Source organism: Podarcis muralis, chromosome 3 (assembly GCF_964188315.1).
Source record: "Podarcis muralis chromosome 3, rPodMur119.hap1.1, whole genome shotgun sequence".
In the NCBI taxonomy this organism is placed as follows: domain Eukaryota; kingdom Metazoa; phylum Chordata; class Lepidosauria; order Squamata; family Lacertidae; genus Podarcis; species Podarcis muralis.
Window position 1 is genome coordinate 59,507,513 of NC_135657.1, and position 19,159 is coordinate 59,526,671.

General features: G+C 46.2%; 1 protein-coding gene across 1 annotated transcript; it reads left to right on the top strand.

Moving 5' to 3' along the window:
* The first annotated feature begins 783 nt into the window (after positions 1-783).
* Positions 784-18,342, top strand: NMBR (neuromedin B receptor). The gene is made up of 3 exons (XM_028723563.2): positions 784-1,813; positions 13,276-13,624; positions 15,437-18,342. The coding sequence occupies exons 1-3, from the start codon at positions 1,365-1,367 to the stop codon at positions 15,833-15,835; spliced, it is 1,197 nt and encodes a 398-aa protein (XP_028579396.2). The 5' UTR covers positions 784-1,364; the 3' UTR covers positions 15,836-18,342.
* The last annotated feature ends 817 nt before the right edge of the window (positions 18,343-19,159 follow it).

Below are 19,159 nucleotides of genomic sequence, written 5' to 3' on the forward strand. Positions count from 1 at the left end.
ACAGGAATGTATAGGATTGCGCCGATGTATGTTTACGAAACGTGATGACCTCCCCCTTATGCTGCTTGTGGTTGCACAGCATTAGTCCTGCAGCTGGCAAGACCAAGAACTTTGCTCACACACACCGCGCGAAGACTGGAAAGAATGCTGTCCAGGAACGCTAAGGAAAACCGCAAGATCTCGGTTTATAGTGTCATGCAGATGGCTCGCAGCTGGATCCTAGCCATGTTTTCTCCAAATGGGGGCGCTTTACTTCCAAAAGCATATTCAGGAGTGCAGCCGAGATGGCCCTCGGGGTCCCTTCCAATTCTATGGTTCTATGATGTCCCTGTAGTTTAAAGCTGAGACGGGGAGCGGCTCCGGAGTAATTTTCAGCACCAAGAGACGGACAGCTCTATTTCCTTGGCCGCCCCCCGGACATTTGAACCTTCAGGCTAAAAAGCGCCGCCTTCCGCCTGGCGCTCTCTGTCACCCCGGCACGCTTGTGCCTGCCAGTTTGGGGTTTCAAGGAACATTCCTACAGAGCTTTGCAGCCCAGTCCTATGCAGACTGACTCAGAAGTCAATTCCAGGGCAGTATGCATAGGATCGGAGCCTGGAAGCGCCATGCTGTCCACGTCTGCTGAGTTCACTAGGGCTTACTCTCAGGAAAGTGAGCCTAGAAGGGCTGTAGCCTTAGACGTGCCGTTACGCCCGAGCCCATAAACTCGACCAGGTAAGTCCAGCAGCTTGGAAAACATTTGGGGCCTCAGCCTCCCCCGCCCCTGTCGCGGGGAAAGCCTCTGTCTTTAACTTGGGTGCTACGCAAAGGAGGAGAGCCGCTCCCTCCATTCAGCGCCAAGAGACCAAGTTGGTGGCTTTTCTCTAACTGTTCGCTCCTCCTTGCGGAGGCGGACCCTCGCGCGTATAAAGGGCTGGTGTTGCGCGGCAAGCAGGGAAAATAGAACCCGGCTTCTGCCCGGCAGGAGCTGTCCAACCTCAGCTGCTCCACGCTCCGGAGAGAGGAGCAGAGCCGTCCAGGCTTTCCTAGAAAGAGGAGCCGCCAGCATCGCCCAGCAGAATCGCGCGACTCTTTTCGCCCGCTTCACCTCGCAGAAGACCCAACAGACTGGATACCGATTTCTTGACTCAGATCCTACCTAAACAGCACTTACTTGAACAGAAAGCCTTTCGGACTCCGGAGGGACTTCCTTCTGCAGAAGCATCCCAGGAAAGCTTGCCCCGACGGTTGTCTAGGCACTCCTTAGGAAGAAGAGACAGGTTTGCCTTTGAGCGCATCGTCCTGTCCCTGTCCGTCTGGGGGTGCGGGAAGGCGCAGAAGTCTGGGCACCCGGAGACAGCCCCGATCCTTCGACGGGCGAGGCTATGTCTTTCAGCTGGACGGGGCTGGGCAGCAGCGCGTCCGCCTGGGGCAACCTGACAGCGGAGGGCAACGGCAGCGGCGAGGCGGACCCGGCTCCTGGCCAGGCGTCAGAGCGGCTGCCCTCGTCGCAGCAAGCCCGGGCTCTCTTCATCATCCGCTGCGTGGTGCCCTCGCTGTACCTGCTGATCATGGCGGTGGGCTTGCTGGGCAACGCCACCCTGCTGAAGATCTTCGTGGGCAGGAGCGCCGTGCGCAGCGTGCCCAACATCTTCATCTCCAGCTTGGCAGCCGGCGACCTGCTGCTGCTTCTCACCTGCGTGCCCGTCGACGCCTCGCGCTTCTTCCTCGAGGACTGGCTCTTCGGCGAGGTGGGCTGCAAGCTGCTGCCGGCCATCCAGCTCACCTCGGTGGGTGTCTCCGTCTTCACGCTCACTGCCCTCAGCGCCGACAGGTAAGACGAGGCGAGGGGCAGGCTGGAAAGGAGACACCCGGAGAGAGAGAGAGAGAGAGAGAGAGAGAGAGAGGCAGGCAGACGGACAGTCATAGAGTCATAGAACTGGAGAGTTGGAAGGGACCACGAAAGACATCGAGTCCAACTCCCTGCAATGCTGGAATTTATTTTGGCAGAACCGTACAGAGAGACACAGAGAGGAGGAAAGTCACTGCAGCCACAAAAGACTAAAGGGCGGGGGGGGGGGGAGGAAGAGAGACATTCTTTCACATCTAACCCACACCTAGGCTACTCTTGCAGAGGGCTGGACTAGAAGATCCTTTGGGTCCCTTCCAACCCCACAATTCTATGATTCTAGGTTCGTCCTGGTCGGTCCAATGGGTGAATAATTTTCCTGTCTCTGATAAAGGGAAATGCTTTCTTAGGCGAATTTCTGGCCCTTGTTAAAGGCACGGATGCTCTGCTGAGATGGCCATCGGAGCAGGACTTCAAACTTAGTCTGTTGGCTCAGATGTAAGGTTACCCACCAAGAAGGGCTGGATTAGAGTTCTGCCACTGCCTCCCTAAAGGCTCAGCACACTGGATCATGTCTCCATCACATGTGTAGGAGGTGAACCTGGCCCTGTGCAGCAGGTGTGCTCTCCAGAATTCCCATCCATCACTGGTCCCACTGCCTGAGGCTGATGGGCAATCAAAACCCACAGCATCAGAAAGGCACCCTGTTGGCTGTCCATGGTCTGCAGTGTCCTTCTCTGGACCACTAATCAATCACAGACGATGGAAATGAACCGCTGCTCCTTTGTGGCTGTGCTTATGTTGTAGCAATCCCATTCTTAATTTTTTCTTTGGAGGTGAAGCATCTCTTAACAAACACACACACGTTTCCATATCACACATAAATAATGCGTGGAAATTGCTGAGACAAAGGATAGGGCTTGCTCACTCACCTGGCATTAAAGAGGGCTTATTTTATTTCATTCTTCATTTATATGCTACCTTTTCCTCCAAGAATCCCAAGGTGGTGTACATGGTTCTTCCTTCCCCCTTTTCTCCTTACAACAACCCTGCAAGGTAGGTTAGGCTTAGAGATAGTGGCTAGCTTGCGGTCACCCAGTGAGCTTCATGGCTGAGTGGGGATTCAAACCCCGATCTTCCAGGTCATAGTCTAACACCCTAACCATTGCACCACACTGACTCTTGACAACTGCATGGAGAAACATGGCCACCAGTCACAATATCTTAAATGGAGCTTCCCTAGTTAGAGGAAGTGCACTTTTGAACCCCAGGTGTTACAGGGGAGAAACAGAAGCCAATGGTTGCCTTTGTGCCCTGCTTGTGAGCATCCCAGAGGCATCTGACTGGATGCAGGTGTAAACAGACTGCAGGACACAAAGAACTTAGGAAGGATCTTACCCTTCTTTCAAATCTGGAGTGCTGCGTTCAATTATGGGTGCCATCTTTTAAGAAGGACATTGACAAATTGGAGTGTGTCCAAAGGACTGTGAGAGGTCCAGAACCAAGTCCTTTGAGGAGCACTTTAAAGAGCTGGGAATGTTTATCTTGAAGGGGAGCTGTCTTCAAATATTTTGAGGGCTGTCATGCATGAGATGGAACAGATTTATCCCCTGCCATTCAAAAGGGCAGAACTGAAATCCATCATTAGAAATCACAGGAAATAAGATATAGGCTCAGCACCGAGGAGAAATGTCCTAATGGTACAAACTGTTTGGCAGGGGAACAGGCTTACCTGCACTGGAAGCATTTAAGCAAAGGCTGGATGGCCACCTGTCAGGGATGCTGCAGGTGCATCTTGGTCTGTCAATACATCACTGAATATTGGGCTAGCTAACCCCCAGGCTCCCTCCCAATGCTATGGTTCTATGAAATATTTGGCTCTTCAATGTACTGGGAATGGAATCTTCCACTCTTCATCTGAACTAAACACAGTGTGAGCCGAAATTAATGACCAGAAATGAGTTCTGTGCCATACTCAAAGGACTGGGATATAAACCATCCTTCCCCATTTATATAAAAAGCGAACCAGGTTGTTAATAATCATTAGTGTTCAGGACTTTATGCAACTGCCTAAATGCAAAGAAGAATCTCACTCCCTATGAGGTTGGCAGAATTAATAATATACATAAACTCAAGGGAGAGTGGCGAAGATCAGCAATGACCAAGCAAGCATTTTGCTACATGTACATCAAGTAGGGTTCATCAACAATGCTGGCACCAACTTGCTTTCTGATTGAAGCTGAACAAATTGTAGCTTAGGTAGCAAAAGAGGTTGCAGCATATATTTGAAGACACTGTGGGGCCACTTCCTTTGAAAGAAAAAAGTATTTTCCAAAGTAGCAAACCATAAAACTGAACTTTGAAAGGCAAAATAAAATAACACCATACACAATATATACCACGCACACCACATTGTGAGTTAGTGGTTCTCCTTCAAAAAAGAGCGAGAGGTCATTTATAAATTGCCATTATTACAGAAACCAAGTGTTACTGTACCAAAAGGACTCCTGCCTTGTAGGAGGCCAAATGCCCTGCACACCCATGTTTACAAAAGCTATGAATGGAAACCAAGAAGAGTCAAATCTTCTTGTTCCCCTGGATGCTCTGTTTTTGACAGCCACATGCTCTCTTCTGGGTAAGTGAAGTATCACCATATCCATAGTATATGGCAACATGGAAAAAGGAACCAGCCCTTTTCTTTTGGGAAAGCTGTCTCCCACCCTTGGTTTTCTGTCAATTTTAAACTGATCCTAAGGGTAAGCTGAGCTGGCAGTTTTCAAGAGGATGGAGATTCAGCCTTCAATTCCTTTATCATGGTCATTTATAAAGACATTTAACAGCAACAGGTCCAGGACAGAAATGTGCAGCACCCTACTTGTCAGTTTTTTCCAGGATGATGAGGAACTATACACAAGCACTCTTTGGGTTTGGTCAGTCAGCCAGCTACAAATCCACCTAACCGTTGCCTCATCTAGTCCACATTTTACCAGCTTCTCTGCAATAATATCATGGGGGGCTTTGTCAAAAGCCTAACTGAAATCAAGATACTCTATGTCCACAGCATTCCCCTGATCCACTCTTTAAAAAAAAGAAAAGAAATGAGATTCATCTGACATGACTTGTTTTTGAGAAACCCATGCTAAGTCATAGTAATCACAGCATCCTTTTCTAAGTGCTCACAGACCTCAAGGACCTTTCTTGGTATTGAGGTCAAACTGATGATACCTAAAACCTTTGGATCAGAGTTCCCCAACCGGAAGCCATATGGCTCCCTGCCCCTCCCAGATATTTCAAGAGGGGCAGAGGTGAAAAATGCATAAATGGGGGCCACAGCATGAGGCTGGGGGGCGGGTCACAGAGGGAAGTGAGAAGTGAAGAGTGGAATTCATACATATATATTTAAATCCTGATTGGCTGGCTATCTGCTTGGCCAATCACAAGCGAGTAAGGGAGCGGCCCACCAGGGCCTAGAGCTCCTTTTTGCCACGTGGGTTTTCTTGGAGAAGTCCTGGTTTGTTTCCAGCAGGAGAAGGCAATCGTTGAGGCTCCCATTTTGACCAATAGAGCCTGTGATCCAGAACCCCCAGGTCAAGTAAGTGCGGTGGTGGGGTGGCAATCGGTAGGGCTGGGTGAGTCGGAACTGCTTTTTGCTGCCACCAGTGCTGGGCCTGGTGGTCCTGACTCTGCGAGGCGCAGGGTGCAATCCACCCCAGCATCTAGTGGATCAGGGCCTTGGGATGTTGCTGAGGGGTGCAGGGCCCATTGGCAGCATCAGCCCAGCTCTGCAGGGCGCAGGGTGAGATCCATCCCAGCGCCTAGCCAAGCGGGGTCGTCTGGTGCTGCTGACTTGCCTCTTGTAAATAACTGTCTACTCAGAAGAATGTTGCACTGAGTTCAGTGGGTCTTACTCCCAGGTAAGGGTGCGGCGGGCTATAGTATTTTATCTAGGCAGCCAGGACTCCTCTAGATGACAAGATCTTTTTGCAACAGGGCAGTGAGGACCACTTGCTTTTTAAAATTCTCCCATATATACAGAACTCCCTGCGTGCCTTTTAGACTGTATCTATAGATTTCCCCCTCTGTGTCAAATAATTGGGGTGAAATAAGCGTTGTTTACTTTTTATGATACATGGAAGATGGATTTCACTCAGGAAGTTCTGGACTCTCCTTCCTTGGAGGTTTCTAAGCAGAGGTTGGGTGGCCATCTGTCATGGATGCTTTAGCAGAGTTTCCTACATAGCAGGGGGTTGCACTAGAAAGAAGACCGTTGAGGTCCCTTCCAGCTCCATGATTCTATGTTTTCCTGCTTCAACAATATTTCATTATGTTCCTATCATTTTGTGTAATTGTATTTTGTATATATTATAAAAAGTATAAACAAAACATTTAAATACCTACCTTTCTACCAGTGGGGGGCATGGACATAGCCATGATTTCTGTTAGGGTGGCAGGCTTTTGTTGCGGGGAGGGCAGAACCTCAGATTTGTATTGACCTGTATTGATTTTTACTTATTTTAGGGGCATCTGCCCTCCTGCCCCCCCTTGGTTACGCCCATGGGGGGCCATAGGAAGGAAACAAGGTCGGAAGGGGGGAAAGATTGGGAAACACTGCTCTGGATGGCCTCTCAAAAGTTTTGTGTATTATCCTTATCACAATTCTTCTTACTAAGATTTCTTACCTGTTCTTCACTCTAAGGCAGTGTTTCCCAACCTTGTGCCTCCAGATGTTTTTGGCCTACAACTCCCATCATCCCTGACTAGCAAGACCAGTGGCAAGGGATGATGGGAATTGTAGGCCAAAAACAGCTGGAGGCACAAGGTTGGGAAACACTGCTCTAAGGATCCAATGTAGGTCAGAACAAAAAATTAATACAAAGATATGGAACTGTGGTGCCCTTAACATCATTGGTGTTGAAGTGGAACAGTAGTTCCCCACTACTAGGTTCTGGGCTTTTACCTCCAGAAAGGACTGAAGCCTCCACAACACACTGCACCTCCTAGTTCTAGTATTGCCAGGCAGCCCAGAAGGCTCTCATGGTTGATGATACTTAGAGATGCCAAGCGGTCCAGCTTCTCTGTATACAGCATAATGCAGGAAGTGGTCCTCCTAGAGGTATTTTGTTGCTGTGCAATACCCAGCAAGGTTGAAGAACGTAAGATGAATCCTGCTGGATCAAGCCAATAGCACACCTAGTCCACCTTCTTCTCATAGTGGCCAGCTTATATATGCCTATATAAGTACACAAGCACAACCTGATTAAAGAGCACTCTCCCCTCTCCCTGCTCCCAGAAACTGCTTTTCGTATTTAACTAGCCATCTGCCATGGATGCTTTAGCTGAGTTTCCGGCATTGCAGGGGGTTGGACTAGATGACCCTTGGGATTCCTTCCAACTCTACAATTCTTTGATTCTATGAACTGCCACATGGGGAGTAGAATAAAGTCAGGGGTATTTTTTTATTTCCATAATAGGCCCAGTTTCTCCTTAGTTCACAGTGTTCAATACAGTATCTCATACTTTCCTTTCTTGGACACTGTGTTGTTGTTGTTGTTTTTTTGGTAAAATGGAGAACCAATGTCAATCCAAACAAGATTTTAACAGGTGGCAAGATTCTAGGATTTTGTCTAACTCTACAGAATCATTTTGTCAATAGGAGTATGAAATTGTCATTCAGCTGGACAGGCATTTTTGGTAAGTGGCATTCACATTATGTTCCAAACAAAATGAGATCCAAAATACATTTTGTTTTGTTTTGTTAACTTTCACTTACCGTATTTTTCGCCCTATAGGACGCACTTTTCCCCCTCCAAAAATGAAGGGGAAATGTGTGTGCGTCCTATGGGGCGAATGCAGGCTTTCGCTGAAGCTTGGAGAGCGAGAGGAGTCGGTGCGCACCGACCCCTCTCGCTCTCCAGGCTTCAGGAAGACATCCGCAGTCTAGGCTGCGAATAGCAGCCTGCTTCCCGGAGCGCCGGGCACACTGAAAGCAGAGCGCCAGGTGCTTCGGGAACACACCCGCAGCGTGGGGAGCCCTGCAGGAGTTCCCCGCAGGGCTCCCCACGCTGCGGATAGCAGCCTGCCGCCCGGTGCATGGGGCGCCCTGAAGCAGAGCGCCCCGCGCGCCGGGCAGACATCTGCAGCATGTGGAGCCCTGCAGGAGTTCCCTGCAGGGCTCCCCACGCTGTGGATAGCAGCTTGCCGCCCGGTGCATGGGGCGCCCTGAAGCAGAGCGCCCCGCGCGCCGGGCAGACATCGGCCAGCCCCACAAGCTCGGGGGACAGCAGGGAGGCGCAGCGCCGCCATCCCGCTGTTCCTCGACCTGGTTCGGTTTCCCCGACCTGGTTTTTTTTGGGGGGGAAATAAAGGAATTTCCCCCCCCTTTATTCCCCCCCCCCAAAAAACTAGGTGCGTCCTATGGGACGGAGCGTCCTATGGCACGAAAAATACGGGATATATATAATTATTCTTTACATGTTCCTTTCCCACTTCCTTATTAATTAATTAGTCCTGGACATTTTCTGTGTTGCAAGCCTTTTGGGAAAACATTCTTACATTTTTGTTTCCATGTTATTTAGAATTCATAGCTATGACTCATCAAAAATGTGCCTCCATCTGAATGCCAATTTCATTGAGAAATGGAAAGGCACGAAGTGCCACACAAAGAATGAATACTGATTGAACCTAACCACTTCTCTAGCCATTTCACACGAACCCTTTCAGATTATCTATGAACATATAAATCGTTTATTTCTATCGGTAGTAGGGTTGCATTACTTGAGAGCCAGTGTGGTGTAGTGGTTAAGAGCGGTAGTCTCCTAATCTGGGGAACCGGGTTCGCGTCTCCGCTCCTCCACTTGCAGCTGCTGGGTGACCTTGGGCCAGTCACACTTCTTTGAAGTCTCTCAGCCCCCCCCCCTCACAGAGTGTTTGTTGTGGGGGAGGAAGGGAAAGGAGAATGTTAGCCGCTTTGAGACTCCTGAAGGGGAGTGAAAGGCGGGATATCAAATCCAAACTCTTCTTCTTCTTCTTCTTCCCCGCAAATTTCCCTGTTCTTCAAAAGTGTCCTGTCGGAAAATGTATTTGTTTGTAAAAATGGGTATACTTAGAAATTAACCTCCAGAGTTTATAGAACTACTCTAAGTACAGTATCCTGAAAACTGACCATCCATTCTCTGCTCCAGAGATCATTAGTAAGGGATTAGTTTAATGGAGCCACACACTTACCTATCAAAACTCCCCCATATAACTAAAACAGCAACACTCACAAACAAGAGGGAGGTCTATCAGCAGGCTTGGGGGAATCCTGAGGTCTGCAGAAGTACAAAAACACACACACACAAAAACCCACAACATGTTTGGGAAAAGTTGGAGGAAGCCCCCAAACAGTTTACTAAGGACTGAGCATGCTCAGTGGGCATGGAATGTTCACTGCCTGCTGTTGGTAAGACAGAAACACTGAGTGGGGGAGGGACTTGAATGGAACCTCTTGCATGGCCGGCCGGAATCTCAAATGGAATTCTGTTGCAGTTTCTTGCAGTTTCCACTTGTTAAGATACTCGACATACTAAACATATTATGTGGCATTATCTCTTTCTCTGTGAATGAGTACTGCACTTTCTGAGTGAGCAGAAAGAAGAAAAGGAAATGAAAAGGAGACAGCAAGCATCTTTCAATAAGGATAGGTAATAGTTCATCTCCACTGAAGAACAGATATATTTTGCACATTTCATTTATTCTGGCGCTCTATGTATCCAGGCTACGGCTCTGAAATCTCCCCACAAATTTGCTTTGGCAAGCCTGTTTACTATCGCAGCCCTAGCCGTCAGCATTCTGCAATATCACAGGGAGACTTTATCTCATTCCTCCTTTTAAATTCTTGTACCTGCCACAGAACCTTTCAACGCCCAGAGAGGAAACATGTCGCATGGTCCCATGGCATCAATAATATTACAAGGTTAGAAAACCAGCATTTCCACCATGACTGGCCTCACCTTTCAGCTATTTGTGCTTGCAAGCAACTGATATGCGGAGCTGACCTTCTTTGCTAGTAATTATGTCTCTAGGAGATAGGCATTGATCTTGCTTATCTGAGCATGTCTGCTTCAAGACGCTTGATTCGTCTCTATGCAATTGGAAGAGCCTGTGCACACGGCCAACTATATCAAACTTTTTAATGGCATTCGGAGAAGCAGCCATACTGGGGAAGACTGATATGCTGAAACATTTTCACTTCCTGGTCTGCAATGTACCGTGTCTGCTTCAGGGCACTATAAGGAACTTGTTTAGCTTCCCGGCTTTGAAGTAGCCATTCCAGTCATGTGAAGGGACAGTAACATATTGTGGGGCTGTTTGGGGTGGCTGATGAGTCCTTCGTCTTTTGCCACTCACCCTGCAGATTACACCGTCATCTCCAGGACACAGCAGACCTTTTCTGTGACCTGTTTGCAGCAGTGCAAAGAAAACTGCCTGATTGGGCTTCCCACGGCAAGGACAGGCTTTTCTGTGGGGGCTTCAGTTCAGTTGTCAATCTGTGTGGGGGATTCCTTTCTTTGGCGACAAGATTCTCTGCAGGACTGAAAGGCTCATGGTTATGTCATTTATATTTTTAGCTGGTGCAGGAGCCCCTACAAGTTAAAGACACCCTCCCCTTTCCCACAGACTTGACCCAGCCTGCTACACCCCCCAGCTATTTGGGCGGGGGCAGAAAGCATACATTCCATGGCTAAAACTGAATAACTACCTGTTTAATTTGGCCTTTATAGACAATTAATAGGGCTGTGCACAGACCCCTTGTGACCCCCATCTGTAGCCCCTGGATCAGGCCATTTTACCTTTCACCGCACTGGGAGCCACCCATTCCAGATCCGTCCCTGAAGCAATTAGGGGGCAAGGCTAATGGATTTTAAAGGGTTTTTATAAATGCTATTTTATTATACAATTAAAATAGGATATGGAAAAGGTCTGGAGGGGTTACACCAGCATTCTGAGGGATCAGATACTCTATAGAGAGGGTGGGAAGGAGCAGTAGCGTAGCGTGGGTTGTCAGCACCCGGGGCAAGGCAAGTAATTTGCCCCCCCCCAACCCGTGGATTTGCACCCCCTAACCCGTGGATTTGCGCGCCCTAACCCTAACCCCCAGATGTTGCGCCCGGTGCGGCCGGCCCCCCTGCACCCCCCACGCTATGCCACTGGGAAGGAGAGGTCTGGCAGGAAAGGCACCCACCCCCCATTTCTGCACAAAGATGCAGCCATCCAGTAACCTTCTCTTTCTTCTTGTTTCTCTGTATTCTTCTCGCTTATGCCTGCTTCTCCTCCCTGCTCAATGCCCTGCCACATGACAGCCCTGGATGGCTATGGGCTTATTGGTTTGTAGTGGGGGAGGGAGAGAAATAAGGAAGAATGGGACTGAACAAAGCCGGCAACCATGGACCCTTGAATTCCACTCCAAGCCCTGAAAGAGCACGCACATTTTATGGGGAGCAAAACACCAGCCTTGAACATGGCACATTTCCCTCCAAATAAGCCCAGTTTGTCTCAGGTTTAGGGCCTTGGCTGTATTAGGGCTGAACACAGCCTTAATAACTGAAGATGTAAGAGTAATAACTGAAGACATAAGAGCATCTTTTATGGCTACTTTCCCCCCACATGTACATACTCCGCAGTGCTCAAACATTCACCACAGATCAAACAGTCCAGTCCCTTTGTGTAATAAAATGGCATTTGTGCCTGTGGCATGCATATTGTCACCCTGCCTTAGAACCAGCACGTTAGCCAGAGATTTAAGTCTCCCCTGTTATTCCTAAGTGGTGCTCTTGGATAAGCAGGAGCATTTTGTACATCCCTCAGTATTTAGGACAATTATTTGCATTTGATAGTTTCCTCTCTAGCCCGTAATATACTTCAAGGAAGGATTTCAGCACCAGACAAGTTAACCCCCATGGTCTTCTGTTCATGAACATTAAATAGTAATACTGCTAACATAAGCTTTGGTCTGTAAGCTGTACATGCATACACAGCTCTTGACAGAGTTCTTATTTGCCCTTGTATGGCACCAGAGCATCTCTCCTGTGAGCATGTGAGATTTTGGAGCCTGCGTTTTTTCCTCTCTCCCACAACGCTCTGCAAAGGGCTGTCTAGATTTACATGGGGATTTAGACTTACTAAGGGGATTTCCTAATCTAATCAACATGCTTATTGGTTAACACAATGGTTAATAAAAGGAACAAATCTCCAGCTCCAAATTCCTGGACATCATTAATCATATCTGTTACCGCTGGGAAAGTGTTTAAAAGTGTATTTGTTTTTGTTTAAAAGCAAATAAAAAATGTGAGGAAGAAAAAGAAAAGAAAGCTTGAAGGCACTTGCTGCTCGAGGGCTGAAGACAAATAGTTTTCATTACACTTGCCAGACTGGGGTAGAAATAATTGCAGAGGGCGGGGGAGCTTGTCTCTGTTATGTGAAGCTGAAATGCATGTCCTTAGGGACCAATTTACGGATCAACTGGGGTTAGTCCTCCATGTAATGAATTTTCATGAAGGGTTGCGATGGCATTATTTCAACATCTTGAAGCGAGTCAAATGCCAACTGTACTACTGGCGTTAGCTGTGCTTAAGGGAAACTAGTTTTAATGTTTGTATTTAATTTAAAAAGGATTAATTTATTAAATAAAATGAATAAGCAGGAGATCAGGGCTACTTGAACGTTGTGTTCCATGATGTCAACGTCTTCTCCCCCACTCCCAAATGTGGTAAGGCTGTCAGAAGATACTCAGTGGTGAAGAGGTGGTACTCTGCACATGTTCATAGTTTCCAGGGGGAGGGTTGTAGCTCAGTGGTAGAGCCCCTGCTTTGCATGCAGAAGGTCCCTCGTTCAGTCCTTGGCATCTCCCGGTTCTACTGGGAGATCCCCACCTGAGAGCTGCTGCCAGTTAGTGCAGACAATGCTGAACTGGTGGACCAATGGTCTGAGTGTAAGGCAGCTTCTTTTGTCCTACTATATTATTACTTCACAAAGGCATAGACCTTGGTAATTTTGGTAGCAATGGCACCCTGTCTGAGGCTGAAATTTGGAACCCCCAAATGAGTTTTCTTAATGATGGATCTTCTCATTCTTGTGCCTCTTTGACTTGGTGCCCTGTGTGGGAGAACCACCCGCATCCCCCTTATATCCAGTCAATTAGACCCTTCTATACATTGCGAAATGTGGTGACTACATGTCTTTTCTGTAGCCAGTCACTTGTTCATTTGTTGCATTCTTCCCTGTGTCTTTCTCTGCTTCCAATTCCGCCCGCTTCCTGCAATACAGAAGCAGATGGGGAATGTCTCATTAGGTCTCTTGAATGGACATACGAGGCTCCTATTTGTTAACTGCAGGAAGCCATCTCCTTTCAATAAAAGCTGCATTCTTTGAAAAAGAATTGACTCTAATTTTCCCTCATACGCTTTTAGGTACAAAGCAATTGTCAATCCAATGGACATTCAGGCACCCAACGCAGTCCTGTGGACCTGTATCAAAGCTATTGCCATCTGGATAATATCCATTCTGCTAGCAGTTCCTGAAGCCGTATTCTCTGAAGTAGCAAACATCAACGACGCGGATAACGTCAGTTTCACAGAATGCATACGGTATCCCTTGAAGGATGATTTGCACCCAAGGATCCATTCAGTGATGATACTTTTGGTATACCTCCTTATCCCGCTCACCATCATTAGTGTTTACTATTACCATATTGCAAGGACTTTAATTAAGAGTGCACATAATCTGCCTGGAGAAAACAGTGCACAATCTAAAAGACAGGTAAGTGGCCCATATGTAAGCTAGAACCTCTTATCGTCATGCAAGCCAGGCCACTTATTATTTCAAAGTACTAAGTGGTTACTAAGGCATTCCTGCTTATATTGTTGCTCATATATTACCCCTGAGAGCCAACTCCCTCTCCACCACCAACTTGGCTTGAGAAATACTGTACCACATTGACTGCCTGCTGAATGGCAATGAAAGAAGGATAAAAATATTTGCTCAAGGCAGAATTCTTGCCGGACTTTGTAATTTAGACTAGTCTGAACCTGTAGTGGATTTTCACGGGTTCCTGCAGCTTCCATTGCAGGATTTGCCTGGGTATAACATGATCCCCCTAGTGCCTAGGCCCTGCACAGCAATGAAATAATATTCTGTGTCAACATCAAGAGGCCTCTGCAAAGGTCTAGCAGGGCTCCTAGATGTCAGGGCCCCCCTGGATTCCAGTTATATTCTGGTTTGGAGCCCATTACAGATTGTGTTTCAGATTTCTCTGCTGTACTTTTCCCTACCCCAGCTAATAAGATACACAATAGTTGTTGCTTTTTACAAGTCTGAATTACATGTTTAATGAGAGGAGTAGATATTGGTTTAGTAATGGTGATTGGTTTCATGAAAATGAAAACAGATGGAGTAGGCAATTTATACAGCCCTAAAGGAAGCATTGGAAATAGATCACAAACCAGTGGACTGTAGATAATTTGCTCACAGCTATTATAGGCTACTGCTTTGAGCGCTCTTCATTAGAAGTAAAGTCCACCCAAATCAATGTGTCTTGTTCCAAGAGGAATTGCTGTGGAATAATGTATTTGGACAAATACAATTTGCATGAAATTTGTATAAAATACTCATATTTGTGAACAAAGTTAATATAAGACTATAGTTATTAGTAGAATGTGCTGCACTATTCCACAATAAATTTTTTTTGCAGGACTTCACTTTTTTGGACCTATTTAGGCCAATGGAAAACTATCCTGTAAATGGCAATAAACCCTCAGAAAAGGGCTATTTCTTTACCTTTGTCCCTCTACTGAGTTCTTATCAGTCTATAATCAATTGTTGGATGGTCCAGTGCTGCATACACAGTGATTCTTGTCTAATTACCGTATGCCTCCGTGTGTGTCCTCTAATGCAGACTTCTTCATTTTTGGGTTCTCGGATGTTGGACTCTCAACTTGCATCATCCATGACCATTCTTGGGGGTGATGGGAGTTGTGGTCCAGCAATATCTGGGGACCCAAGGTTGAAAATGTCTGCTTTAACAGAACTTTGGCAGAAGGTGTGCTTTGACCTTTTTGGGATGGGTGGAAGAACTGCATCAAAGGATGCCCCGTGCTCCCTTTTAACAGGCAGTTGGTGAAATTAAAGATACAGTCCTTGAACGCCTTGGTACTCGTCTGTTTTGGCTCCCAAACGCCGCAAACCCGGAAGTAAGTGTTCCGGTTTGAGAACATTTTTTCGGAAGCCGAACGTCTGACACGGCTTCTGTGGCTTCCAATTGAGTGCCGGAAGCTCCTGCAGCCAATCAGAAGCCACGCCTTGGTTTTCAAACTTTTCGGAAGTCAAACGGACTTCCGGAATGGATTCCGTTCAAGAACCAAGGTATGACTGTACAGTAGGATGATACGAAGTAGACTATGCAGCTTAATGGATCTGTACCTGAAAACATCTTAGAACTTATTAATGCAAACAGGTTTCATTGGCTTCTGATGCTACTCACTTTACTAATTGTATCTGCATGCATTGTGAAAGCTCATGTGGAGCATAACATTGTACTGTGACTGATTATTTCTGCTCATTTCATCTTTTTAGATGGAAACACGAAAGCGCCTGGCCAAAATTGTGCTGGTCTTCGTTGGGCTTTTTGCAGTATGCTGGTTGCCTACCCATGTCCTATACATGTACCGGTCCTTTAACTACATGAAGATCGACCCATCACTTGGCCATATGGTTATTACTCTGGTAGCCCGAGTGCTCAGCTTCTGCAATTCTTGCGTAAACCCATTTGCCCTCTACTTCCTCAGCGAGAGCTTCAGGCGGCATTTCAACAGTCAGCTTTGCTGTCGCATGATGCCTCGTCCACAGAGATCTGCCAGCTACCTGCACAGTTCCTCGGCCATTCGAATGACTTCAATGGAGAATGCCAGGAACACTGTTACCATGACAACACTACTGAATGGACACAACCCAAAACAAGATATAGCATTGTGATTTAACCAGCGCAATGAATGAGCTTTGAATGAGCTGGGTTTAAGCTATATATTTTTGTTGCCAATCAAAATTCCTTAAAACAGAAAATTGATGAGCAGTCCCTGATCTAGGGGTGATTCTTTTAAAATTTATCTTCATGTTGGTTTTGTAGGAATTAGGAATATTATTCCTCACTTAAAAAGGTATTTGGTTGGTTGGAATTGCTGAACATAAAATAAGAAAAACGCACACTATAAAAAGAAACATGCGTGATAGGTTGTTTTTTAAGAAAGGAAGAAGTATTGACTTACTTAAATGATAACTTGAAGGTGGGGATGCTTTGGAAACTGTGGCTGGGTTTAATATCTTCTCACAAAAGATTATCCTCTCAATCCAGAAAATAAGATATGTATACTCTGTTAATGTGCATGTATATCAATTTGTAGCTTCACCTAGCTATGCTTCTCCAGTCACCATTGAACTTAATACGCATATCTAATGAGGATGGGAAAATACATCCTGATTCAGGCCACAAGCCATGTAGAACAAAGCAGGATTAGAGATGGATCAGTGCCTATATATACAAACAGGACAGCTACATATTATGCACGGTTAGGTTAGGTAGCACTGATAAATTAGGAACATGCACTAGGATTATTGGCTCTTGATTCTTCTGCCTATGGGGCACAGTGTTAACCAACTGCAAACTGTCATCATAAAGGCTAATTCTTCCACCCACTGCACTTGCTAAGATTTTAGGTGTATCCAACAGGCATTGCAGTGGACAACAGGTGAAGAAGTTTGATCATTTTACCAGAAGGCTAGATTGCCTGACGGCTACAATGAGCTGTGCAAGCTTTTTATAACACCTCAGCTTACAAAAAATCCACACCACTCATTATTTCACTTTGCTTCATTTCTCTGGCTTGCCAGCTCCTTGTCCTTCCAACCTCATCTGATACCATCACACGTTTTATTTGTTTTACTGCATTATGTTTTGCACCAGAGAGCAGTGAACATCTGTGGTCATTTAACAATGAACGAATGAATAAATGGATGGTTGTAAATAATTCATTGAGAACAGCGCTGCTAAGTGTACCTAACTCTGACAGACAGGCTCCTCTGTTGCGACGCAGGTCATTTCATACGTGCGTCATTTTCCAGAAAGTCTATGGCTCTTTTTAAGGCCTTAAAAATTTAAATGCCACTTTCTCTGTGTTCCATTTTAAGCAATGTCAAATCCCGCCTTGGTGTTCCTCCCCATCTCTTAGATGAATAGTCCCATATGCTGTTGGTCAGAAAGGATTGTGGCATGCAACCATTCTTAGCGTGCTGAAACTATCAGGCATCCTCAGAAAGTCTCTTCTTCTCAAAGACACTTGGTGGACTCAGCACACCAATTGAAATTAGAGCTCTTCTCACCACAGGATCCCATCTATAGCAATGTTTTGCAATATCTCCAGTGGACAATATTGCACAATGTCCCGGCCAAAAGCAGCCTTTGTGCTAAGGCAATTTATCTCACCTCTCAGCCCTAAATCCATCCATCTCACTTTTTAGGGCTTGCTAAGTCCTCCTGGCCCTCTGAATCTGCCCCGCTACCTTTCTCTCTTCACTATCTTGTCAGATTCCTCTGCATTTATGCCACCTCTTCTGGTAGCCTCTGTCTCACTAGCAACTCCATTGATCTCGACTCCTTTCCCTCTAACCTCCACTCAGCACAAGGGGCTGGAATCAGTAGGGGGATGCAGTGTTGGGGTGGGACTGCTGGAGGGGCATGGCATCAATGGAGGGATGGAGCCGGTGGAGGAGCATGGCATCAGTGTGGGCCTAGCAACACCCCAGTTCATTTTCTACTCACAAAGCCCCTTTATGTGTATAAAGCATACAGAGGATTTCAGTTGTAAACAGCAGCATTTTTTAGGTCAATAACACGTGTCATTTCAGTGTTGGGATGTTGCCAAACATTTTTGGCCAGAGTGTTCCTTGGTGAAAGCAGCATCTTTAATAGGAAAGAATGGCCAGCTTTAATGATTGGCATTTATTACCAGCCCCTCTCTTCTTTCATTTTCTGTGGCCTGAGCAGCATGAGCAAAGTTCTTCCCATGGATGGATGGAGCATGAGCTAAACGGGTGCAAAGTATGATGAGAGTAGAAGAGACTGAAAAGGTGTGACCCTCAGATCTTGGCAGAAGACAAAAACACAACAGCAACCAACATTGTCACAGCTGTGCGTTCATAGCTCCTTGTGGACAGGAAATGAGCACATCTTGACTGCATTGAACTGCAAACATCTTGTCCCAAGTTCAATGTGAGCAAAATAAATGGGTTTTCCATGCTGCGTGACATCTGTGAATTGTCATTGCCCTGAAGTTCTATGGAAAGTTTTTAATTGTTGTGTTGGTATAAAATGGTGTCTTGTCTCTCCCCATCACTGTAGCTTGTGGTTCAGTAAAGTTTGTCAATGTTCAGATTTATATGTGAGCTGACTCTATATACTAATAATAATAAATTAAGCATGGACGGACTGTTCTCTATTAGCAAGTTTGCTACAAAGCGTACACACACACACACACACACACACACACACTTAATATTCCTCAATCTGGAAAGATTTAGTTGCGCTTAAGGCTGAAATCCTATGCACTGTCTTGAACAAAGTGGGACTTACTTCTGAGTAAATGAGTAAACATGCATAGGGTTGAGCTGCATGGCCCATTGAAGACAATGTGATAAACCTGCTGCAGCTAGAGATGCTGGATGCTTGGGTCCAGTTATAAGATTCTATGTCTCCTCTCAGAGGAGAAATGATCATAATGGAGCCCCCCAGACCACGCAAACTCCTCTCCCTTATCCAACAATGGCAGCAACAGCAATGTTCATGGAAAGAGGCAGGGAGAGCTGATCTCTTTTTGCTTAGCCTCTAATGCACCAATGCGGGAGGTGGGGGAACACTGGATCTAGGCACATCAAAGAAGCGTTTCAGTTAAATGCGTTGTAAACAAGGGTTGCCATATTTAAAAAACCAGGACACCCTGAAAGATGTTCTTTTAGGAAGCCCTATGTAAACTTTGTATGAGGTTGGCAAAAAAAGAACTCCACAGCGCCATCTGCGTCACAGTGTTATAGTGCATAAACAACGTATATACAGAACTTTTTCTTTGCCAATGTAGCTGGGTCTACAGATTTTGGGAGCTTGCCAATGATTTAAATGATTAAAATCTAGGCCTAACAACAATTAAAATCTGCACACCTTCAGACATCACTAGTACTAGTACTAGGGCTGGCCCAATGCATTTTGCTGTCTGAAACATCACCTCCTGTTCCATGTGCAGAAGCTGACCA

Bases quoted from the DNA above. Each gene is read 5' to 3' on its own strand.
- NMBR (XM_028723563.2), top strand. From the start codon at position 1,365: ATGTCTTTCAGCTGGACGGGGCTGGGCAGCAGCGCGTCCGCCTGGGGC. The intron at 1,814-13,275 runs GTAAGACGAGGC...ATACGCTTTTAG, and splicing joins ACTGCCCTCAGCGCCGACAG to GTACAAAGCAATTGTCAATC. The intron at 13,625-15,436 runs GTAAGTGGCCCA...TCATCTTTTTAG, and splicing joins GTGCACAATCTAAAAGACAG to ATGGAAACACGAAAGCGCCT.